The sequence below is a fragment of the Passer montanus genome, unplaced genomic scaffold (assembly GCF_014805655.1).
Source record: "Passer montanus isolate IOZ18808 unplaced genomic scaffold, ASM1480565v1 scaffold77, whole genome shotgun sequence".
NCBI lineage: Eukaryota > Metazoa > Chordata > Aves > Passeriformes > Passeridae > Passer > Passer montanus.
In genome coordinates, this window is record NW_024372923.1 from 863,946 (window position 1) to 886,079 (window position 22,134).

At 43.8% G+C, this 22,134-nt stretch overlaps 1 protein-coding gene across 1 annotated transcript in view; it reads right to left on the reverse strand.

Moving 5' to 3' along the window:
* CUNH10orf90 (chromosome unknown C10orf90 homolog) overlaps window positions 1–22,134 on the reverse strand; it is a 60,399-nt gene that overhangs the window by 24,105 nt on the left and 14,160 nt on the right. The window contains exons 2-3 of the mRNA XM_039731455.1: window positions 6,790–6,884; window positions 3,414–4,461 (exon numbers count right to left, since the gene is read on the reverse strand). Of these exons, the coding sequence (XP_039587389.1) occupies window positions 3,414–4,461; window positions 6,790–6,884 (1,143 nt within the window). The remainder of the gene's footprint in view (window positions 1–3,413; window positions 4,462–6,789; window positions 6,885–22,134) is intronic.

Below are 22,134 nucleotides of genomic sequence, written 5' to 3' on the forward strand. Positions count from 1 at the left end.
CAAGACTAATCTTTTCATTTCTAACTTACCTTGTATTTATGAGACATCAGCTGCAGACAGGAAAGGAAATTGCAGCATTGCCTAAGAGCAGCGTTAGCAAGTTCTGACAGCTTGTTAAAAGCCGCGACCAAAGGCAGGGTGATGCACATCGATCACCCGTGGCAGGGACCTCGTGGAGCTTGGCCTGGGCTGGCCCTTGGCCATATCTCTGAGGTGGGTGGCTCATGTGGCCCCCAGGGGGACCCTTCACACGTTCCTGCAGCTGCCCAAGGGATGGAAACGTTGGCCACTCACTAAAAATAAACACAGTTCTGCCCCACGGCTCTGTCCTCCCACGGTTCAAGTCTGACTTCATGTACAACATGGATTTTCCAGCACTCACAATCCCATTTCTTGCCAGATAATGGAAGGAAAGGCTCAAAGCCGTGGAGCCAATAGAAGATAGAGTCCACAGTGGGGAAATATCATATTCCATCCTTGGGATGCTCTAGCATGAACCATGGCTTTGAACTCTTGAGTCCCAGAGATTTGGATTTCCAAGTGTAATTCCCATCCACGAGCAGAGCCCAAGATTTACATTTCATTAATAATCCTAAAGCATCCTTTTCATATGTGGCACATGGTGGAAATATCTAACTCTGGAGATTACCTGGCCCAGCCTCCTGCTGAAAGAAGGGCCTTAGATTAATTTATCCAGGTCCATGTAAAGCCAAGTCTTGAACAGTTGGATTTGGACATGAAATAATATGAGTAATACAGTAAGTAGAGTCATCATTACTGCAGTGAAGTCACACAAAAGATTAGGAAAAAGACACTCAACTGGGCCTAGAGGAAACAGCAAACCCAGCCCCAGCACCTGTAAAGCAGAGAAGTATTTGAGAGCTCCTTCCAACTCAGATCCTAATAAAGCAACCTATACATCCTGGAAACTGCATTTACAGATTTCATACAGAGAAGTGTAGCCTTGAAAGTAATTTTTCTTTTTTTTTTTTTTTTCAGCATAGTGATGTTATTACCACTTGTATTTCTGCTGGCAGGAAGCTCTTGCCTACAGCTGCAAACCAATATAAACTCCAACTTTCTGGGTCATCAGAAATGTAATGGACAAAGTGCTCTCTGCAGTTACCTCATCCATAAGATAACTGAGTTAAAGCACGAACACTGTGGCAAAACTTGTTCACTGTCCCTTCTTTGCTGGTTCTCCTTTCTTTTTAAACACTTCATTTCGCAAACATTTCATTGCATAAACATGGAACAGAGCAAAGCTTAACAGGAATGGGTTTGAATTAGTAAACAGCAGAGGAAAAAACATCCAAAATAACTGGGAATCTAGAATGGGATAAAAGTTCTTCTCCAAAAGGGTTGTCCAGTCCTAAAAGGGATTCAAAAGCCCTTTGGATCTGGCACTTGGGGACATGGGTCAGTCTTTTTGGCAGTGCTGGGGACTGGTTTGACTGGATGGTCTTAAAGGTCTTTTCAAACATAAATGAGTCTGTGATTGATAATCTCATACCAATACTTCTCCTCCTCACTCCACCAGTCCAGAAGTAAAAAGGACTCAGTTTTTCATTTCTCCCAGGTTAAAATCACACAATTCTCTCTCATTTTGAGGACCAGTGTGGATGTCCCATGCATTTTACCAGGTTTCTCATGGTTTGTCCCATTTAATGGTTGATGGCTGTGCACGAGCTCATTACTTGGATGATCCTGCTGAGAAAGGCTGTTGTTTGGGAGCATTATTCTGGTTGTTCATGTAATTTTCACACAGGAAAGTTGTAGTAAGCTGATAAACACCTCCTTACACGTTACAAAGGGTCTGAGCAAGAGAAATGTATATCTTTGCATTCTACATTATGGCCCACACAAAAGGTGGAAGCAGTTGAAAGGTAACACTTCCCATGTTTATTTACACCTATAGTCTTGTGTACACAAATGGTGGAAGTCCTTTATCACAAACCAGTATTTCTCAGCTCCTTACTTCACTGATTTCCCCCTTTCAGTAAAACTATGGAACCATGAGCAGCCTCCCAATTCACTTTCTAATTATTTCTAGTAAAAGTGCTTCTTCCATGCCACCATAGCATCACTAAGCCCAGGGAAGGCTCAGTTTTAAATCTGCTTTATCACAGAGAAACCTTAGATGGTGTTGAACAAAGCCTTGAACACATAACACTTCCCATGGAGTGATATTCCCTGATATTCAAAATTAGGATGTACACAATGAAGTGTTTCATTTGCTGGTGCCATCCCTTTGGATTTCCATCCCAAACCCCTTAGCACTGGTTGGCATCTTCCCTCTCCTGCTCCCCACTGTGCTTCTCCCCTCCAACACCACACAGCCTGGATTATGCTTTGGAAAATTGAGGAATATTTTATGTCAGGCTCTGCCCCTGCAGGAACAATCCCACTGATTTCAGGCAAGGAAAAGGGAGAGCAGCAGAGGCTGGGAGGAGTTTGCACCTTGCCCAGCCCTCAGGGCAGAGTGAGGCTTCTCACCTTTCTGTTTCCTTCCACTTGCACACTGGGAGGATGAAGGTACAGAGGAGCTTTAGGAAGTGGCTCAAGTTCATGCACTGACCCTTAGATCAAACAGGCCATATAAGAACAGGGTAATTGCAATTAAACGTGGCCCAAGGCTGCAGGATACAGAGGGGGTGAGTTTAATCTTTGTGCTTCTGGTAAAAAACAGACTCCACTCATTGACAATCTTCCCATTCACCTTGCCTTCCTGGAAAGGCAATAAACTCAGCTGTGGTTATCCAAGGGCTGGAAAATCCCAGTGCAGCAGGAGCTGCACCATTCTGGGCAGGGAGCAATCCCCAGGGCCCCTCTCCCTTCCCCAAGAGCAATGCTGCAAAGAACATTTTATGTTTGTAAAATGCTTGGAAAGGTTGGAAACAAATTTGTTCAAGGTTTGCAAATCTTTTACCTGGTTCCATTAAGTATAAAAGCCTGGGCTTATTACTGTAGCCTTCTAAATAAAAGCTGAAAACAAGATCATTTTTAATTGCAAGGAGCACAAAACCAAGCTCAGCGCACTCATCTCCTTCTTAAATTCACACCTTGAAATTCAGCCCTTATTCAAAGATAAACCTAATTATTTTCAGGGGATAAGCACTTGCAGGTTACTGAGAGAATAATTAAAAAAATACTGTTATAAATGGTTTAAAAAGAGGCTTAATGCAGAAAACACAGGGGGATTTTTCTCTCTCAGCTGATGAGCAGCACACATCACTACCATGGTGAATATTCATGGCCATGCTGGAGCTGGAAACCTCTGGGTTGTGCTCTAGCTCCCTGAGCCTCTGCAGAAGCAAGGACTGCTGTTATCTGCTCTCACAGGATCACTGTGGTGGGGCTGCTCCAGCCTGAAACTCTGCTCCACCAGCCTGAGGTGTGTGGAAATGACTTACCTGCCTCATTGCTTGAATTAGGAATTTGGAGGGAAAACACAGCGTGGTGGCTGCCAGGCTGCTCATCCTCTTCCTCTGCTGCTGCTTTGTGAGGTCCTCTGGGAATATTCACAAATCCTGGGAGTCCCGAGGCAAAGACACTTTGCAAAGGGTATTTACGACCCAAATGTCCTTCCTTTGTTTCCTCCTCCTTATTTACCTTATTTCCCGTGAAGTCTGCGCTCAGGTGGGATCTGAGTGGAGCCCCCCGTGCTCCTGGGAGCTTCCTTGGAGCTCTCTCCTCCATGGGCTCTCCATTAGCTATGCCATCTACTCCATCTGCTGTTAATCCGGACAAACTGCACTTCAGGCTCAAGGACAACGTGGATCTGTACATTTTTTGGCATTTAACTGGAGGTTGGTCAATGCACACGCTGAGCGACTTGTCCAAATAATAGATGGTGTTTGGACACGGCTCAGACACCTGGAGCTGGACACAGGAGATGAATGAAGGTGGCATTTTCTCCCTCCCATCACTGCTTTGGAGACCCACGCCATCCTCCTTGGTTCCAGGGTCAAAAAGCTGCTTTTGGGGTTCTTCACCCAATTTTGAGCAAGACTTGGAAGCCTTTAAAGGAGGGTGGTTTGCGTGGGCTGGGGGAGGCCAGCGCTCCAGGAGAGCAGGGACTTTGCTGGACGTGGGGGACACGGTGCTGGGCTCCTGGCCAGCCCCAGGGCCACGTGCCAGGTCTGCAGAGCCCACAGGAACACGCCTGGCTGTGACAGTGATGGAGGCAAAGCCTCTCTGCTGGCCTGGACACTGCTTTGGACTGGGAGAGTCCGACGGTGACATGGTGTCTTCTAAGGACGCCTGAATCTCTAAGCGGCTGGGAAGCACCAGAAATGTTCTGCTAACGATGGATGAGCCCTGGTTAGGACACGATGGTTCTGTGTGACAAGCTCTGGGCTGGGGGATCAGGGCCTGCATAGGCAGAGAGGGCTTCTCCTCATCAATCTGTGCAATGATTACTGGTGAAATCAACACCGTGTTTTGGGAAGGCAGAGATTCCTGCAAATGAAAACATTCCCAGTTATCACCATACTCCAATATCCTGTGTGCAACTGTTTCTCATCCACCATCTATCACAGCAGACAGTTTTGTTCAAGATCTCTTGTTACCTTTCTATTCATAATAACTTTTTTGTCATTTAAAAATGCACGCTCTTGAAATCAGCTCTGATTGTCTGGGAGGCTTCAATGAAAACTTTATCACTCTGGTGAAGGGAAAAAATATTAAAACTTAAAACCTGTATTCCATAGTATTATTTTGAGTATTTAACTCATGACCATGGATGGGATTGGAGGCTGTTTAAAAATGGACATGGCAAAGACAGTTGTCAGTTGCAGACTATAAATTCCTCTTTCATGATGATCTGCTGGAATTTAGAATGCATTTAAGTTTATTATTGATCACTGGCCTGTGACATCACATGCTGCAGAAGACATGTAGGCACCAGGGGCATGACAGCTTTACAACCTCACCAATTATAGGCATGAAAAACTCCTAAAAAAGTGATACAGCTACTCACAAGTGCTCTGGGTACTATTTTAATTAATTAGTTATCTCTTTCTTATGATTCCTTGGTGGCACCTGCCAACGATGTACAAACACATAAGTACAAGACTGATTGACAGTGGCCCAGAGACTGAGTGGCCCAGATTAATTTTTCCATCCATGATGGGAAGCATCCACCTTGATAGACCACACCTTACTTCCCTCGAGGTGACAAAGTAGGTGCTTTTATGTTCCATCTCTCTGACAGAGTAAACCTGAGTTTAAAGCCTCCTGCCATTATTATCTACCCCACTGGGCACATAAGTCCCATGCAATAAAGCATCTGGCCTAATCCCATTGCTGCTGTAAATTGGCTGATTGGATTGTTCCTGTCCTCTGTTCCCAGATCCCTTGATCCTCATAGAAAAAAAAACCCAAACCCAAACACAACACTTGAGTTGGCATGCTGAATCTGAGGATTAGCTTCCTAAAGAAAGCCCATTCTGAGTTTACGTGCCATCAATTCCTGCTTGTTGGGAATTCACCCCAGTCCTAGCCGAGTGTCTTTATCACCTGATAATCAATGCCAGGACTCAACAAGGCCTTCACAAAACACAATACTGTTCTTCCTCCAGGAGGGCCGTGAGGATGACAGTGCTATGACCTCCCCGGTGCCATGGTCACCCTTCTCAGGAAGGAAGAAATGATGCCTCAGGTTTTGGCTTTTCTATTTTCCACAGGTGACACCACACCAGAGCCCATGAGGTGATGATGTTTAAGGACCCTTCCAACTCAAACCATTCCATGATTCTGAGCTCCTATGAAACCATCCCTGTGTTCCTCCTCCATGCAGGAAAACATCACCAGAAACAGTTCCTTTGCATCTCTTGGGAAGGAGCCTCTTGGGAACCCAAATGGGCAGAGGTAAATCAAGAGTTTATTAACGAGGTGAAATGCCAGATAAATTTTATCAACTCTTTAAACCAGCTGCCTGTGGTTTGGACAATTCAATAATTTCACAACCTCAGGGAAAGCATTTTCTTCCTCCTCTGTTTCTTTCATGGTTTGTAACAACATTTGCCTCATATTTTCTTCACTTCATTTACTTCTACCTACAGGTTTAAGACCTTTGCATGCCTTCCAAATCTCTCAAGTTCCCCCAGATTTCTACAGGGCACCAAAGAAGAATGATCCTTGAGAGACTTTATTTTGGATGCATCTCTCATGCTCCAGTAGTTAATTTGACATTTATTTCTTTTGTTGAGGGCTGCACAGATGGAGACATCATGCAGGAGTCCAAAGGCATGTCAGAAACACTCCTGATTAGCTGCAAACTCCTGCGCCAATGTTTTAAATAATTTACTTTTCCTTTTTTCTGTTGAAAATATGTATTACTTCCTCCTCCCAATCTTTAGCAAAGATTTGGATCTTTTAAGGTTTGCCCAGCTGATCCAGTTCTTGTTGGGAGCTTTCAAGCTTCACTGCATCTTGTGAAAAAAACCCACACATACACAAAGTAATTGTGGTGAGCTGAAAACCTCCAGGCTTTATCCTGAGGACATATCAGGCAGAGCGTACTGATATTTGGGATATTGCTTGATTTAGCCTCATGGGGGGTTTTTTACAACTTCTTTTCCCCAAGAAAACATGCAATTTTCCCTATCACCTAGAGCACACAGAATCACAACACTTAACCATCGTTATATTTGGCTTTTCTGCTGCCTAAGCTAAGCTTAGCTAAACAAAACCAAGTCCAAACATACTGCTCAGCAATCAGTGATTGTTTTTTAAACCCTCCTGCATTCTGCTGACTGCTCCCTGAAGATAATTTATTTATTTTACCTTGGTAGGGCTGGATTTTCCCCGCACACCACTCTCCTGCTGAAGGCCTGTGCATGTCCTCTGACCATCAGGGCCCCAGAGCTTTTGTGTCACCCCTGGGGAAAAACACAGAGAAAGGAACGTTATTGTCAGTGTTCTGGAGGTTAGAAAATGTGCTTTTAAATGGAGTGCAGCAGGAGGGAAGGAGTCCTGGAAATGATCTGATTGCCCTGGGATCTGTTTCTCCCCTCCACAGAAGAGGCTCTGGAAACACCCTGGGATCCTATTGCTGGGACTTGGACAGTCCCACACTGTGTCCAGGGCTGATCCAAAGCTCCACTGTCTCTGCTTTTGATTTCCATGGCTTTGGGCACGACTGTGGAGAGACTGGAGAAGCTGGGAAATGTGGATTTCTATTATTATCGCTGCATTAATTAAGAGATGGGACCACAGTTGGGCTAAGAACGATTAAATATCTGTTTATTGTATTTTTACATCAACCCAAACTTCTCCCCAGGCTGCAGATCAAATCCTTCAGTGTCTGTGGAAGTTTCTACCTTTCCATTTCCCACAGATTTCAACCAACACCCTTTTTGTGCCCTCTGCAGAACGGGGAGCACAGACAGCCCAGCAACGAGCTGGATTTCACTGGCACTGAGTCACCTCCACATTTAAAGAGCTGCAGTGATTCCAAACCACGGCCACAAATTCTATTACATCACAACATTCCCAGTTCAGTGATAACTGTTCCACCAGCACCCCAACCTGTGCTTTTGTCACGGGCTGTTTTCTGCAAGCCGTATTCCCTCTCTGCAGCTTTTTACATGGAGCTAATTTCCATTTAACACAGTCTGGGCTATTGCACTGATGCATTACGTCTGCTGTCAACTGTTTTGCCAGAAATTACGTTACTTTCTAGTTTGTATTAAGCATCCAAAATTAATTTTCAGAAATTCTCCATTTGGACTGAAATCTCTTGACGTTCCTGGCTGTTGTTTTACAGCAACACCACTGGTAAGACCTTTTGTATTATTTTTCTTCCATCCAGGCAGGCTGCCACAGGAGAAAATTTTTTGCTAAGCAGAATTTCAGTTTATGTGTTACATTATATTAACAAAGGAATATAAATCAGCTCCATTTTAGAACTGTTTATTAAACCATGCCCACCACAACAGAATTCATCTCCTTGGGTGTAGGGCAAGAGGAGGAAGATATCAGATCTATCCCTCAAGACATATTTAGTCCCACCACAACATTTAGAGGGTGTTTGATGAGCTTTTTGTTTTAATAAGGTACACTAAAATATACTTTAACACTTCCCTAGCATCACTCCAAGATGCCATTGCCACCATGTAGACTCATAGCTGGCATGAAGGAAGAAGTTTGTTTTTGTCATTGAGCAAGAGAGTCCAGAGCCACAGAGCAAACAGCTGGACTCGTTAGCCACAGTGTGGGAAAAACCAGAATCCAGCAAACAGCCAGGGCAGAGGGCTCATTCCATGGTTTCTGGCAAAGGAATAATGCTGGGCTGCCATCAGGCAACCTGGCCTAGCACTGGAAACTGCTGGCACCCAACACGGGCGAGATGCCTTGGAGCCAGCTCCTCACCCTGCCATGGTGCACAGTGAGGGGGACAGGATCCAGGATCCAAGGACAAAATCCTCCTCTGCTGCTGGAGAAGCCTCATGGAAAGGTTATTTTCAGTGTATCAGTGCTGTGGTCAATCACACGTGGGCACCTTCATGGTGAAGAGCAGCCACGTGTGCTCTTATTTATTTTTTAAAGCAACTGAATAGGGAATAACCTGCAGAGATGGGTAAAGAAGAAATTCTTGGATTGAGTGAGACATTAATAGAAATTTCATAAAATACCCCTATGTAATTACAGCAACAACTTCCACTAAGTTATCAATATTTTCCTGAAATGCTTTGCAGTAAAAACCCCAGAGTTGTCTTAGATCAAAGAGGAAGCTATAACAGGAGATCATCAACTTCTGAATGTCAACTGGTGCACAAGGCTCATTCTTCCATTAATTTCATTCAAATGCATTTCCAGCACCAGAGGAAGACTGAGGACTACAGGGTTAAAGAAGAACAAGTTGTCAAAGTCCACACAGCAGATTGCACAGAGCAGGTAAATTATTCTTATCCAAGTAACCTCCCATGATTAGCAATAATCTGTGGGTACAACCTTCCAATATCCCACAGATTCCTTGGAACAGATTGGTAAATTTATGCCTGTCTAACTTTAAAAACAGCTGTTTCTGGAGCTGGAGAGGCAGGAAGAATCAAGGTGAGAGGAAGAAGGAGATTTATTTTCTTTGCTAAATCATCCACAGTGGAGTTTTGCATTACCTTTTGTACCCTATCCCATGCAAGGACATTCTCATATTGCTATAGGAATCCTACAGCTAGAAAACACTCAAACTTTTGGCAACTCATTGAATGTATTTGCTGAGACAGATTAAATGGCCTTGGTGGCAAAAGCACTGGCATTTATCATGGTATAATTAAATCTATCATTGGAAGCTTCACATTTGTTAATTGATTTTAAGAGTACAAGCAAAAAAAAAAACCCCAAACCTTTAAAAAGAGCTCGAATCTGTGTTTGCAATGAAGGCACTACAGGGAGCACAAGGCTTTAGCTGAGACATGTCACACACCGAACGTTCAAATTCTCCCACTGACAAAACACATTGCCCTGGAACCCTTGTTACACAACAAAATGCAAAGTTCACTTTTCCCCTGGCATGAAAGAAATGGTATTTCAAGCACTTTCTGTCTCTGTGGGGAGCAGGAGAAACTTATTTCACTCCAAGCTGAAATCCCAAGGATTGGTTTAACCTCCCCAGACCTTCCCTTCCCACCACAATCAATTAAAAATGGGAGATGCCATGAGGAACAGAGGAGCAACTGCTGGCACATGACCTCTGTCCTGTGACATCTTCACTCTTCTTAAATTTCTCCCCTCACAAGTCCTGTTTGTTGAACCAATTCCTTGGTGAGGGAGCTGGGGGTGCTCACCTGGAGAAAAGGAGACTCAGGCGTGCCCCCATCACTGTGCACAGCTCCTGAAAGGTGCCTGTGCTCAGCTGGGGCTGGGCTCTGTCTGCAGCAGCACTGACACACCCAGAGCACACAGCCTCAAGGGAAATACAGGTTGGATATCAGGAAAAAGTTTTTCACAGAAAGGGTGATAAAGCTCTGGAATGGCTGCCCGGGGAGGTGGTGCAGTCACCATCCCTGGGTGTGTTTAACAAAGCCTGGATGTGGCACTGGGGGCCAGGGTTTAGTTGAGGTGTCAGGGCTGGTTTGGACTGAATGATCTTGAAGGTCTTTTCCAACCCAGTGATTCTGTGAATTCTGTAAATTTTGTGAATTCTGTGAGGCATCTGGACATCCGGCTGCAGCCCAGGGTTTTCCTAATTACGGAGTGCAGCTGGAACCCATTCCCCCAGTCTCGAGTGCCTGGATCCTGCCTCGGGCCAACTGGCAGCTGCCTCAGATAATGGTTCAGAAAAGATGTGCTTGTAAATCAGCTGCTGAAGCCCAGATCGATGGCAAAGGTGAGGCTGCTGCTGAGGAATCACGGCCTGGGAATGTTTGGCAGGCCCAGGACAGCCCCACAAGGAGCCAGCTCAGGTTTTGTGCAAAACTTGGGACTCACATAAAAAAACATGGAATATGCTGGTTTCCCAGTGGTTCAGGTCTTTGCCAGGCTAGGGGACACTGTTTGATGACAAACCAGGTGTGAGAAGGACGTTGAGGGGCTGGAGGGTGTCCAGGGAAGGGAACAGAGCTGGGGAGGGGCTGGAGAATTGCTGAGGAGCTGGGAAGGGGCTGGAGAATTCCTGAGGAGCTGGGAAGGGGCTCAGCCTGGAGCAAAGGAGGCTCAGGGGGCCCTTGTGGCTCTGCACAGCTCCTGCCAGGAGGGGACAGCCGGGGGGTCGGGCTGTGCTCCAGGGAACGGGGACAGGAGCAGAGGGAACGGCCTCAGGCTGGGCCAGGGCAGGCTCCAGGTGGATATTGGGAAAATTCCTTCACCAAAAGGGTTTTCAAGAATTGGAACCGGCTTCCCCAGGGAAGTAGCAGTATCACCACCACTGGAAGGGCTCAGAAATCTTGTGGATGTGGCACTTGGGGATGTGGCTTAGGGGTGACCTTGGCAGTGCAGGGGGAATGGTTGGACTTGATCTCAGAGAGCTTTTCCAGCTTCAAGCATTCTGTGATTGACACCCAGAGTGACACCAGGCAGAGCTGGAATGACTTTAGACCACTGGCCCTGGCCTCATCCCCAGTTTTTGTCAGGAAAGTTGCATATTTTAGTCACTTGCTGACAAATCTCAAATGTGTGTCAGCACTCCTGGTCTCCCTTGTTCTGCTCCAAGCCCTGCTTGCTCTGCACTGACCATGTCCCCTGTCCCCTCTGAGCCACCAGCATCACCTCACAGTGAACTCTGCAGCCTCCAGGAACCTCCAGTGCTTCCCTGAAAACACTATCAAACAGCACTGCAGAACACACACGCGGTTATGAAAAGAGGAAACCACTTTACAAAAAAGAGGAAACCACTTTACAAAAAAATTAGCTTTTTTGTTGATCTTAGCTCAATATCCATGAGACTGGTGAGGGGAGTTGGGCTCCCATCCATGTCCATGGCAGCAGGATCCCTACAGTGCTCAAAAATTCCCAAAAATTCCTCAAATTCCCCACTTAGCACCTGGGAGCTAAAGGACAGGGATGGCTTAGCTGCAGGGTCGGGTATCAGAGTGATCACTCTGCTAACACAGTGTCTCACTTAAACATTTTTTAAAGGCCTTTTCTTCTTTCTGTGTATTATTCTCACTGGAGGAAGTAATTTATACTCGACTCTGTTTAAAACATTAGAACTGTTTAAATTTCCTCGTGGCTTTTTTAATTCAAATACCTGCGGAAGCCTGGAGGAAAAAGAAGTGTCATCATTAAAGATTCATCAAGCTCCCTGCTCAGTAAGGGCTGGGAGAGATCATGGTTTGCTCCTTCAGATCTGAGATGAGTCATCCAAAAAATCCACGCGGACGTTACATCGGAGATGAAAGCCAAGCTGGAATGAGCAGCGGAACCAAACCCGTGTCTTCTGCTCTTCTTCATGTGTCATAAAGAAAGGATGTCATAAAACTGCAGAGCCTGGTGTCACCTGAAATAAAACTGAGCAGCAGAGCTAAAGTTCACATTCCGGGTATGAAAAGTAGAGACATGAATGCTGAAAGTTCCACTTTTGTCAGAGTCCTTGCTGGTGTCAAATTGATTTATAGGGAATTTAACAGAAAATGTTGTGTTTAGATGCTAGAGGAGAGAGTGCTGCGTCTCCAGCAAGCCTTGGCACATGCACATGGAATGGTTTGGGTTGGAAGGGATCTTAAGATCAAGGGCAGGGACACCTTCCACTATCCCAAGGTTCTCCAAGCTCCAACCTGGCCTTGGACACTTCCAGGGATCCAGGGGCAGTCCCAGCTTTTCCTGTTGTCCTTTCTGGACCTTCCTCTGAGCCTCCAGAAGTGATGTTAAATTCAAGGAAGAGGGGAGGGGCTACACTGATAATCTCTGCAGGATTTGACATTTAGCAGCCTTGGTGTAAGGAATTTTCACCAGGATGCATAAGGAGAACAGGGAGCCATACTGAGAGCTCAAACACACCTAAAAACCACACAAGATGTTCTCCTCAAGAGAGGATGACAGAGGAACAGTCCCTCAGCCCTCTCAGAGCATCTTTACTGAACTTAAAAATGTCACCTGCACATCCTGACAACAGGGGTCAAACAGCAGCTTGGACTCAAAGCAGGGAAAGCAGCTCCAGCCCTTTCCTTGAAACCTCTCTTGTCATGAAAAAAGCCAAACCAACACAAACAAGCACTCTGCCACAAAAGAAAGCACTTGAACACAGTGGCACAAAATGATGGTGTTTTAAGGCAGCTTGGTGGGGAAGGCTTTCAAATCAGAGCGAGCCTAACAGCCTGAAATCATTTCAGCCTGAACAGGAGTCATTGTGTAAACAAAATAGAAAAGTTTTCTTTGTTGTTGTTTTTTTTTAACATGTCAGGACGGATTTTCTTCTGTTACAAGTGAGATTTGATAAGTGAATTATCTCTCCCTGCTTGCACACCTTGAGCTGTGCTGGCTGCCTGCAGAGATGATTACAGGATCCACCATGGAAGGGACAAATGGGTTCTGGTCTGCTATCAAAAAGCCACAAGTCATAAATGTCTCATTATCTGTGCTATTAGAAGCAAGGTGCTCATCAGGGGGCTAGAAAGAGCACAGGAATTAGATCTTCAAACCCATGCATAAGTGAAAAAAAAATGGTGTTTTCATTATGCATTGCTGTTATTCTTTATCTCCAATTAATAATATAAAGAGAGGGATCAACCCCAGCACATCCATCACACAAAAAAAATTAATAAAATTCTTCACTTTCTCCCTTTTCCCTTTCTCCACCAAGTTTTCTTTATTTTTTCCCTTTTTTAATTTTTTTTTTTTATTTTTATTTTCAGTGATGTGCTGTTGGGCAATCCAATATTATCCTTACTTCTCATTATGAATTTGGGACATAGATACGTTTCTATAATTTGGACATATTTTTCTAAGAGGATCTGGCAAAGCGGTGAGAGCATGAACAACAAAAAAACTCCAAATTCTCCTCTGAGAAAGGAAATCCTCTTTAGGAGATCCTGGGAAATTCTGATTCCTCTATAAGGAGCCTTCTGCTCACACCAGGAGAGGTGACACCTTTGGTTCCTTGCCAAAGTTCCTGTTTGGTGACAATTTTACTCTTTTGGGAAACTGCTGATATTTCCTTAACCAAACCCTTCAGTGGGGTCAGGGATCCCAGAGAGGGGTTTTGCCCTGGAGGTGTCACTGGCCTGTCATGAGAAGCAAGAGAGGGGAAAAACCAAAAGCAAGGCACTCACTGGAGGCTGTTTTGTGTAAGAAATTTGTAGTGCTGACTTTTGGGTTAGACCAACCTGAATAAATATATTCAACATTTCAATATGAGCATTGGATGTGCCAGAAGTTTGTACAGAAAATGAAGTAACCAGGAGACAGAGACAAAGAAAGGAGATGACTCCAGGCAACATCAGCACCAAAATTTTTCTAATTTGAGGGAATTCTGAAGACAATTCCTGGTTCGGAGCCTTGCACTGAGATCCATTAGTACCTACTGTCACATTATTTGGTTTATTGACCCTGAGCACCCAATATCCTCTCAGAATAAAGACGTAATTAACAGAAACATTCCATAAAGAGCTGATGGAAGGTTTCCTTCACCCCTCTCAGAATCCCGCTCACAACCTGGCATTAAAAAAACCCCATTTCAGAGACCACATCAATTTCTGAAAGTTCAGGAATGCTTGAGACAGCCAGAAAATTCTTAAGTAACTGTAAACATGACAAATACAGTGCATAATCAAACAAAGGCAAAGCAGTTCTGCAGCCAAAAAATTATATTTATGAAGAGTGATTTTAGTGTTATTATGAGAATTTATGTAAAGGTCACAACATGCATGGAATGTGATGGCACAAATGGATTCTGTAAATAAAAATTCCACCCGTGTTGCTCAGAACTGGTAGCAATTACAAAATGTACACATTTGCCCAGAGCTGCTTGTGCATAATAAGAGCTCAAGGTTTCTGTGCAGCCTCCCAATTCAATATTTCTTATATTTACCTGCTTTTGCAAGAGAAATTCAGAGAGGACAAGTGCACTGCCTGTTATGCATTTCATGACTCAATTTATGTCCTGCTGCAGGGATTTTTTTTTTAGATGCTTTGGCGTAACAATGGTATTTATTGATTTTTTTTTTCCTTTTAATACTCTTAAAACAGCGGTGACTCCAGAAAATGATGTGTGCTGTGGGTACAGATGTTTTTGTGGAGGTATCAAAGGAGTGACTCCAGCCCACATCTCTATCACTCCCATTTTGTTTCCAAAACAAAGAAATGGGATGTTCAGGAGCCAAATTTGACACTGAACGATTTGTACAACAAAACAAAACTTGCTGGAGTTCCAGCCACGCCAGATTGAAAACAGACTTTTCATGTTACTTTTGTACAATAGAAGCATTCATTTTTTGTGTAATGCTTGGGATTATTCTTTCTTTCTAGGAAGACTTTCACATTAACTGCTGTGATTACAGACATCACAAACTGCTTGATAATAGGGGATGCAGGAGGCTAAAACCAAGATAAAAAAAAATCAGCTTTCACAGGATAAAAACACAATAGGCAAGATTTAAATAACTATGAGGCCTCAAAAGTTCAGTTTCTAAGTCACTGGTGTGATCACAAATAGTTTTGTTTTGCATAATTTAAGAATATTTTTCAGCTCCCTCTAATTTATTTCAGTTGCCATGGACTTGCCCCTATTCAAAATCTTACAGCTGAACTTTGCAGTTATTCCACTACATAAAACTTTCCAGTTGGTGAATTATTACCTGATTTTGCCTTTGGAAGGGAAAGCAGAAAACCAAATCTCTATCCATAACGTGCTTTTACTATGCACCCTCATTTGTTTCATTTTAATATTATCCTTTTTGGATTCCATTGCAACAGGTGGAGAAACCCAGACAGAGATTAAATAATCTCTATTAAATAATCTTAAATAAGAGATTAAACCAAAAATATTGTTATATGACCATAAAGCAGGGCATGGGGGCTGTTGGTTTCATCACCAGATTCAGCAGAAAACAATTGGCCATTGCCCTTTTTTTGCTTTTTTAATCACTCGGGCTTTCAGCTCTGAAATGGTGCAGAAAAGTCTGGAATCGATGATTAAATGTTAAAGCCCTCAAACCCATAACTCCTGGCAGCTTTTTGGGGTGAAACGTGGAGTTCTCTCCAGCTTTCTTTTGGCTGTGGATGTCACCTGGATGGGAAGGAGCAGGGCTGGGCTGTCAGCAGCCAGCCCAGGCAGCCCTGGCTGCTTTTCCAAGAAGGAATCAGCTGCTGCCTAGCAACCACCCAAACCTGGTGGCTGTTTGTGAATTCCAGTTCTTGTGCAAAACTAACCTCAGATCTCAAATTATTGCATTCAACAATAATTGCATTCAACATCAGAGCTGCATCAGATGGGTAAGAAATTGCATTTTCCTTTAATTCCTCATTCTCCAAGGTCGTGTTCGTAAAATACACATAAACCCCACAACAAATTTAATGCCAGGCCAATCAAAAAAATATTTCAGTATGTGAATAGCTATTTTTTTAATAGTTGTCCTTTAAGAGCTACTCCCATGAATAAAGTAATTTCTGACTTTACATTTAATGATGTCACATTTTAATGATGATGTCACTAGGCGTGATATAGGAACAAACTTAAAAGTCTCATTCTTTTGGGCATGACACACATTTCCCTGAAAAAATGCTGTCCCTATGGTTCAGAAGTCGTGAATTTTTTTTTCCTAATTATTATTTACTGCATGTGAAACAAGTAAGGACAAAAAACCAACCGCAAAAAAACAAGGAAAACCAACAACTTTTGCACTGTGCCCTCTACTTAGATCACATTTTTAGCCTGATTTCCAAAAGGAATTTGATTTATTCCCTCTCCTTCTTTATGCCCAACTTGAGCCTTTTAAAGTTGTGGCCTCTTCCAAGCAACTTGACAGAAGGATCAATAGCTGATGTCCCAACAAGCTGACCACAAAAATCAATGGATTTGTGGGAATGAGAGGCTGCCACAGACAGAAGTTCAGCAGGTCATCCCTGCTGGATCTATGGACACCTTTCCCAGTCAGGCAGGACACATCCCTTGTTGTGGGAGCAGGGAGGGGGCAGATGGAAGAGGGGAAGAGAAAGGAGACATGAGGAGGAGAGAGGAACAATATTTGGGTCTGGGCTCATGGGCTCTGTCAGCTCTCATGCAATGGCCTCTTCTTGTCAGCCTGGATTTTCCATTTCACTTTCATTGTTTTTATTCTCTAAAAAAATACTGAAATCTCCTGGTGAGATTATGGAAATTGAGGGGCTTGGAGAAAACGTAATAATGCCACAGCTGCTTGACCCTGGCAGTGGTGTACCTTAACATAACCATGTGCAACATCCGTCCTGTTTGAAGTCACAGAGTGAAGCACTGCTGGAGCAGTCACCCTCCTAAATGTGACAGACTCAGCATCGGATTCCCAGATTTTACTGCAGAAAATGCTTGGAAAAATGCCATGTGAAGTGATAACTGAGCAGCTCAGAACAACCAAATGCTGAAACAATTCCCTCTCCAAGGCAAATGAGGTGGCTGGGGACGGCTGCCACCAGCACCACTTTGTTTGTCCTGCAGTTGTTCCTTTCCACAACAATCTCTGATCCAGAGCCAACGCACAAACCATTAAATAACTCAGCTGCACTCTTCCCTCAGCCAAAGCCTGGCCCTTCCACATCCAGCCTTTCCAGCTTTGGGATGGGAATTGATCCCAAACATCTCTCCTGCTTTTGGGACACAACTCCAAGGTTAGGTCAAGACTACTACAGAAAGACGCAGGGAAAGGAGCTTACATGGTGTGAAGTAGTGCTGTAATAAAACCCCTTCCAGGACACTGACTGTGCTGGGTGTGCTTTCAGAAACCTCTGTGGTCACTGCTGATATTCCCTGTTCCATCAAACCCTGAGAAGGACCTGCAGGATATGGCTGAGCCTTTTCAGGCCCAACAAGGAGCACCCTGAGCTCCCAGCCCTGTGCTGGTGACACCGAGGCTCAGGAGGGACGTGACCAGGTCAGGATCTGCTCAAAGCCAAGGGCAGCAAAGCTCAGGTGGAAGGTTCAGTTCTTTTGGGAAAGCTGCAGCTGGAAATGTGGATATGAAACTGCACAGCCAAGCCACGTAGCTGCAGCCCTCAGCAAACTGAGTGCACCCTTTCTGCACCCATATCTTCTTTTTATCCCAGTTTTTTTGACCAATAGGCTCAGGTTGATATCTCTATTGGATTAGTTCCAGTTACTTTGATTAATTTGCAATTTTAGTTTGATGGGTTTTGGTTTGTGTGGTTTTTTGGGTTTTTTTTGTTTTGTTTTGTTTTGTTTTTTTTAAGGACGAGATGTGGTTTTGTCCATTTTGTTTGCTTTTTTTTGTTGTTGTTTGTAATGGACTTTTTTTACATCCTCTCCAAAAAGGTACCTTGATGGCTCTTATATCCAAAGAGAAAGTGGAGAAAAGCCTGGTCTTTGCTAGGACAGGTATAAATGTGTACTGGGAGCACTCCAGCAGCTGTCCCACCCTGAGGAAGAAAACAGGCCAGTTTTATTTCCAACCCTGCACCATGGAGCTCAGCGATCCTGAATTTTCTCCCCCCAAACCCATCCATGCAATCTGGATGGTGGGAATGCTAAACAGATGTGCACACAGAGGGATTGAATCTAGAGAGCACTGCATTATTCCAGGGAGGCAAAAAGGCCAGTATTTACCACAGGAGTATTTACTGTAAATTAAACCAAACCAACAGCAGCCAACAGGACAGACAAACACTGCAGGGACACCTGCAAGGACATTAGGCTAAAGTTTTGTCCACTTTAAATACATTAAAACCCAGGCTTTCAAATTTTTTCTCCTTTTAAAGAGCAAAACAAATTTTAAAGTATACTCAGAAGTGCGTGCACTTTTTGGTGCTTAGTGGGATAAAGGTCATCTATGATGTAAAAAAAAAAAAAAAATCCAAAAATTCCAGTAAGTCACTCATTATTTTAAATAAATAGGAAAAAATGTTTCTCACAACCTAAACTGAAAGCATGATTTTGGAGGATGTGTCTGGTCCGTGTCATATTGATTTAAAACCTTCTTATTACTCTAAATGTGGTTAGCCTTAGTTAGAAGAATGTTGGGATTAACACCTTGGCCAGAAATGTAATGCTGATAGATGTATAAATGTAGATTTATATACTTCATTCAACAGTTAAGGAAAGTTTATTAAGTCAAAATTATGTGGATTTCTCTAAATTATAAGGGTCTTTTTATATTTCAATGAAATACTGAAACGACCACATGATGTTTCTGTGCCTTGGGCGTACATTGATGTTTCTGGCTGTGTATTGTGGTAATATTAGAACTTCCCCAGGATTCCCAAGGTTGAGAATGTGGGGTTTTTATCAGGTTTTTGGGGATTTTTGGTGTTTTGGTTTTTTTCCACTTAGTTCCTGTCACCTTTTAAAAAGCAGTAGCTAAATCAAGGTGTTATTGATCTCCTTGCAAATAGACAACTAAAAGTTCGACCAGCTCCAAACCTTATTCTTCCCAACCCTCTCCTTTTGTAATAAAGCTTCCAGGTCATGGTTATCCACTGGCAGAGCTGAATAAATTTGATAAATGAGCTGGATAAATCTGGTAAATAGAGCTGGTAAGATCTGGTAAATGCTCAACCTAAATTATTATAACTTCACTCAGATTCCTGGGAAAAACTCCTCCTTTTGGGACACAACTCCAAGGTTAGGCCAAGACTACTACAGAAGTAGAAAGAATCTGAAGTAGAAGCAGGGAAAGGAGCTTATATGGTGTGAAGCAGCGCTGTAATAAAAGCCAGGATTTCCCTGAAGGAGGAGTTTGCAATACCTGCACCTACAGCAGGTTATGATAACAGCCTCTGCTTTGTGGGGAGAAATAAACAGCTTTATGTTCCTGACCTCCAGCACACACTGCCATGAAATCAGAGTGCAATTGGAGTTATTTGCTGCTTTTTAGATATTCATTTCCCTTCCCTGTGCTGAAAAGGCCTGGCTGAAGGCAGCTTATACTAGATTAGGCTTCCAACACCTTCATGCATTATAGACTCCAGAGACTTTTTTTTTCTCTCGCTCTCAGAAGGTGAAAGTGTTGAGTCATTTCTTCTAAAGACCTGGTGGAAGTTATTGCTCATTAAATGAAAGAGCTGGTGCTCAAGGCAGGGCTCAGAGCTGCTCTGCCAGGCTGGGCTTAGGGATGCTGCTCCAGGCCCAGCTCGGGGATGCTGTCCCAGGCTGGGCTCAGGGATGCTCTCTCAGGCCTGGCTTGGGTATGTGCTCCCAGGCCAGGCTCAGAAATGCTCTCCCAGGCTGGGCTCAGGGATGTTGTTCCAGGCTCAGCTCGGGGATGCTCTCCCAGGCCCAGTTTGGGAGAGCCCATGGAGCATGGCCCATGCTCCATGTCCGGCTGCATCTTCAACGTCCCCTCAGGACTCAGCTCCCAGCTCCCCTCTGCTGACCCTTCCCTGGCCTGACTGAGCCAGGCTCCAGCAGCTTCTCCCAGATCCTGATGGGGATTACCAGGAGCTCATGGATGCAGCCGCTGCCAGCAATAATTAGGGTTTCAAACGCGAGCGCCTGGCGGGAAGGGATTGTCATTTGTGGAGCCAGTCCCTTTAATGGAGAAACAACCCCCGTGCTATGGAGAGGATAATTTGGCAGCTCCAGTCCCAGTGGCTCAGAGACATAAAATCCAGCCTCATCAATGTGTAAGATTAGAAGTAATTAGCCCCTATATGGTAAAGTCATTGCTCAGGAACCCGGCGCCGTCTGGGGACTTGGTGTAACGATGCCTAGGGGACAAGTAAGATGGGACCTCTGACTTGAGCGATTTGGAAGGGGCTGAGACCTAATTAAATCTGCAAAGATGCTGTAACTGCATTAAAAGCGATTTTTAAATATGAGCCATATTCCCTTTCACTAAACAAACTAGGTGTATTCCACCCTGGAACAGGGAGAGAATTAATCAAGGGACAGTGAGCCAACAGCTGCTGTGCGGCTGCCAAAGAGAAGATGATACAGGATTATACAGAATTGAAGAGCATTTAATAAGAATTCGGGGATATTTACAAGAATTGAAGAATATTTAACAGGATTTTTTGAAGGATGAGGTTTTATTCAGCTGTGGTGAAAACCAAGCACATAACCCTCATTGTAAATCCAAGAGAATGTAAGGATTTTTTAAAATCTGTTTCTCCAAATGTTTCACTTATAATAAACACTGATTGCCTTACATAAGTAAAAGCTAATTTTCTTGTAAAAAGTAATAGACAATTTACTTTTTCACTCATTAAAAAAACCAACTTGCAGCTTTTCAAAGAGGGGTACGCAGAGCTATTATATTTCTGTTACTTAGCTTCACACAGCACTTCCCATCTTCCTTTTCCTTAAAAAGGCTTGGCATTTTGTACTGGAGAAAGGAAAGATTGTAAGTTCTCTTCTCAGCAATGATTGCCTCATTTATATGATCTATCTTCTCCCAAGGATAAAAAAAAAAAAATCAGTGTATAATATTAATATTTTTCTAGCATAACTCAGCCCTCTGCCTTTGTCAGTGCAGAGCTGGATCCTCAAAGCCTGGAAGGCGAGTGGAAAAGTATTTTAAGGGCATGAACTGAGAGTGGGACAACAGAAACATCCTGATGGCAAAGAGAAAAAGCACTGGGATGACACAGAGAAGTTTGGACACTTCATCATTCTGCCTAAAAAAGATTAATTACAGCAGCATCAAACTCATGGGGAGGCAGGTCAATGCTGAGAGAAATCACCATTAGGCAAAAATCTTCAATATTATTTTTCTCAAGTCTCAAAAGCAATTTGATGTTTGCATTTATGATGGTGGTAGGACTGTAGATATTGCTTTTACAAAAGAACCATGTTCAGCCATTCCTGAGTGAATTCAGGGCTATTTATACTTAAATTATCAATGGTAATTATACTGAATTTATTTTACACAGAAATTATCCACTGTTTGACTGCCTATAAACCTGAGAAGTCAGTAATCTTTATTTGAGCCAAACTTTGTGAAAAAACCTATAAATACATTATCACATAGAACACATCAACAGCCTATGGGGCAACTAAAATCACGTCATTAGCATGATCCCAAAAATTATTCACTCAACAACCATCACCCCTTACAAACCACCCCCAAAATAAAGAGGTCACCCTGTCATCTCCCTGGGGATGTAGTTCTGAGTTAATTTTAGAGAAATTTTGATCATGGAATGGTTTGGGTTGGAAGGTACCTAAATCCCATCCTATCCCACCCCCTGCCATGGTCTTTCAGGTGTTGCTGCGTGTGTTTTCTACCCCATCTGTCAGAGCTGGGGCAGTTCTCTCTGTTCATGGGGCAGTTTTTCTTTTTCTCTCCCACAGCCAATCCTCCCTCCAGGAGATCTCTGCTCTTCATGGGCCATTAATTATCAATTATCTTCTGTTCATGGCCACTGAGTGTCCCTGCATGGCTGATCAAATTCCATCATCCCATGAGGAGATGCTCCGCCCAGGGCAGGAGCCAAGCATTCCTACCTGGATACAATCTGAGCCTGGAGCAGCACAGCAGCCTCTGCCCCCTGCATTCCCAGAGGAGCAGCTTTCTCCTGCCCTGCATTCCCACAGGAGCAGCTTTCTCC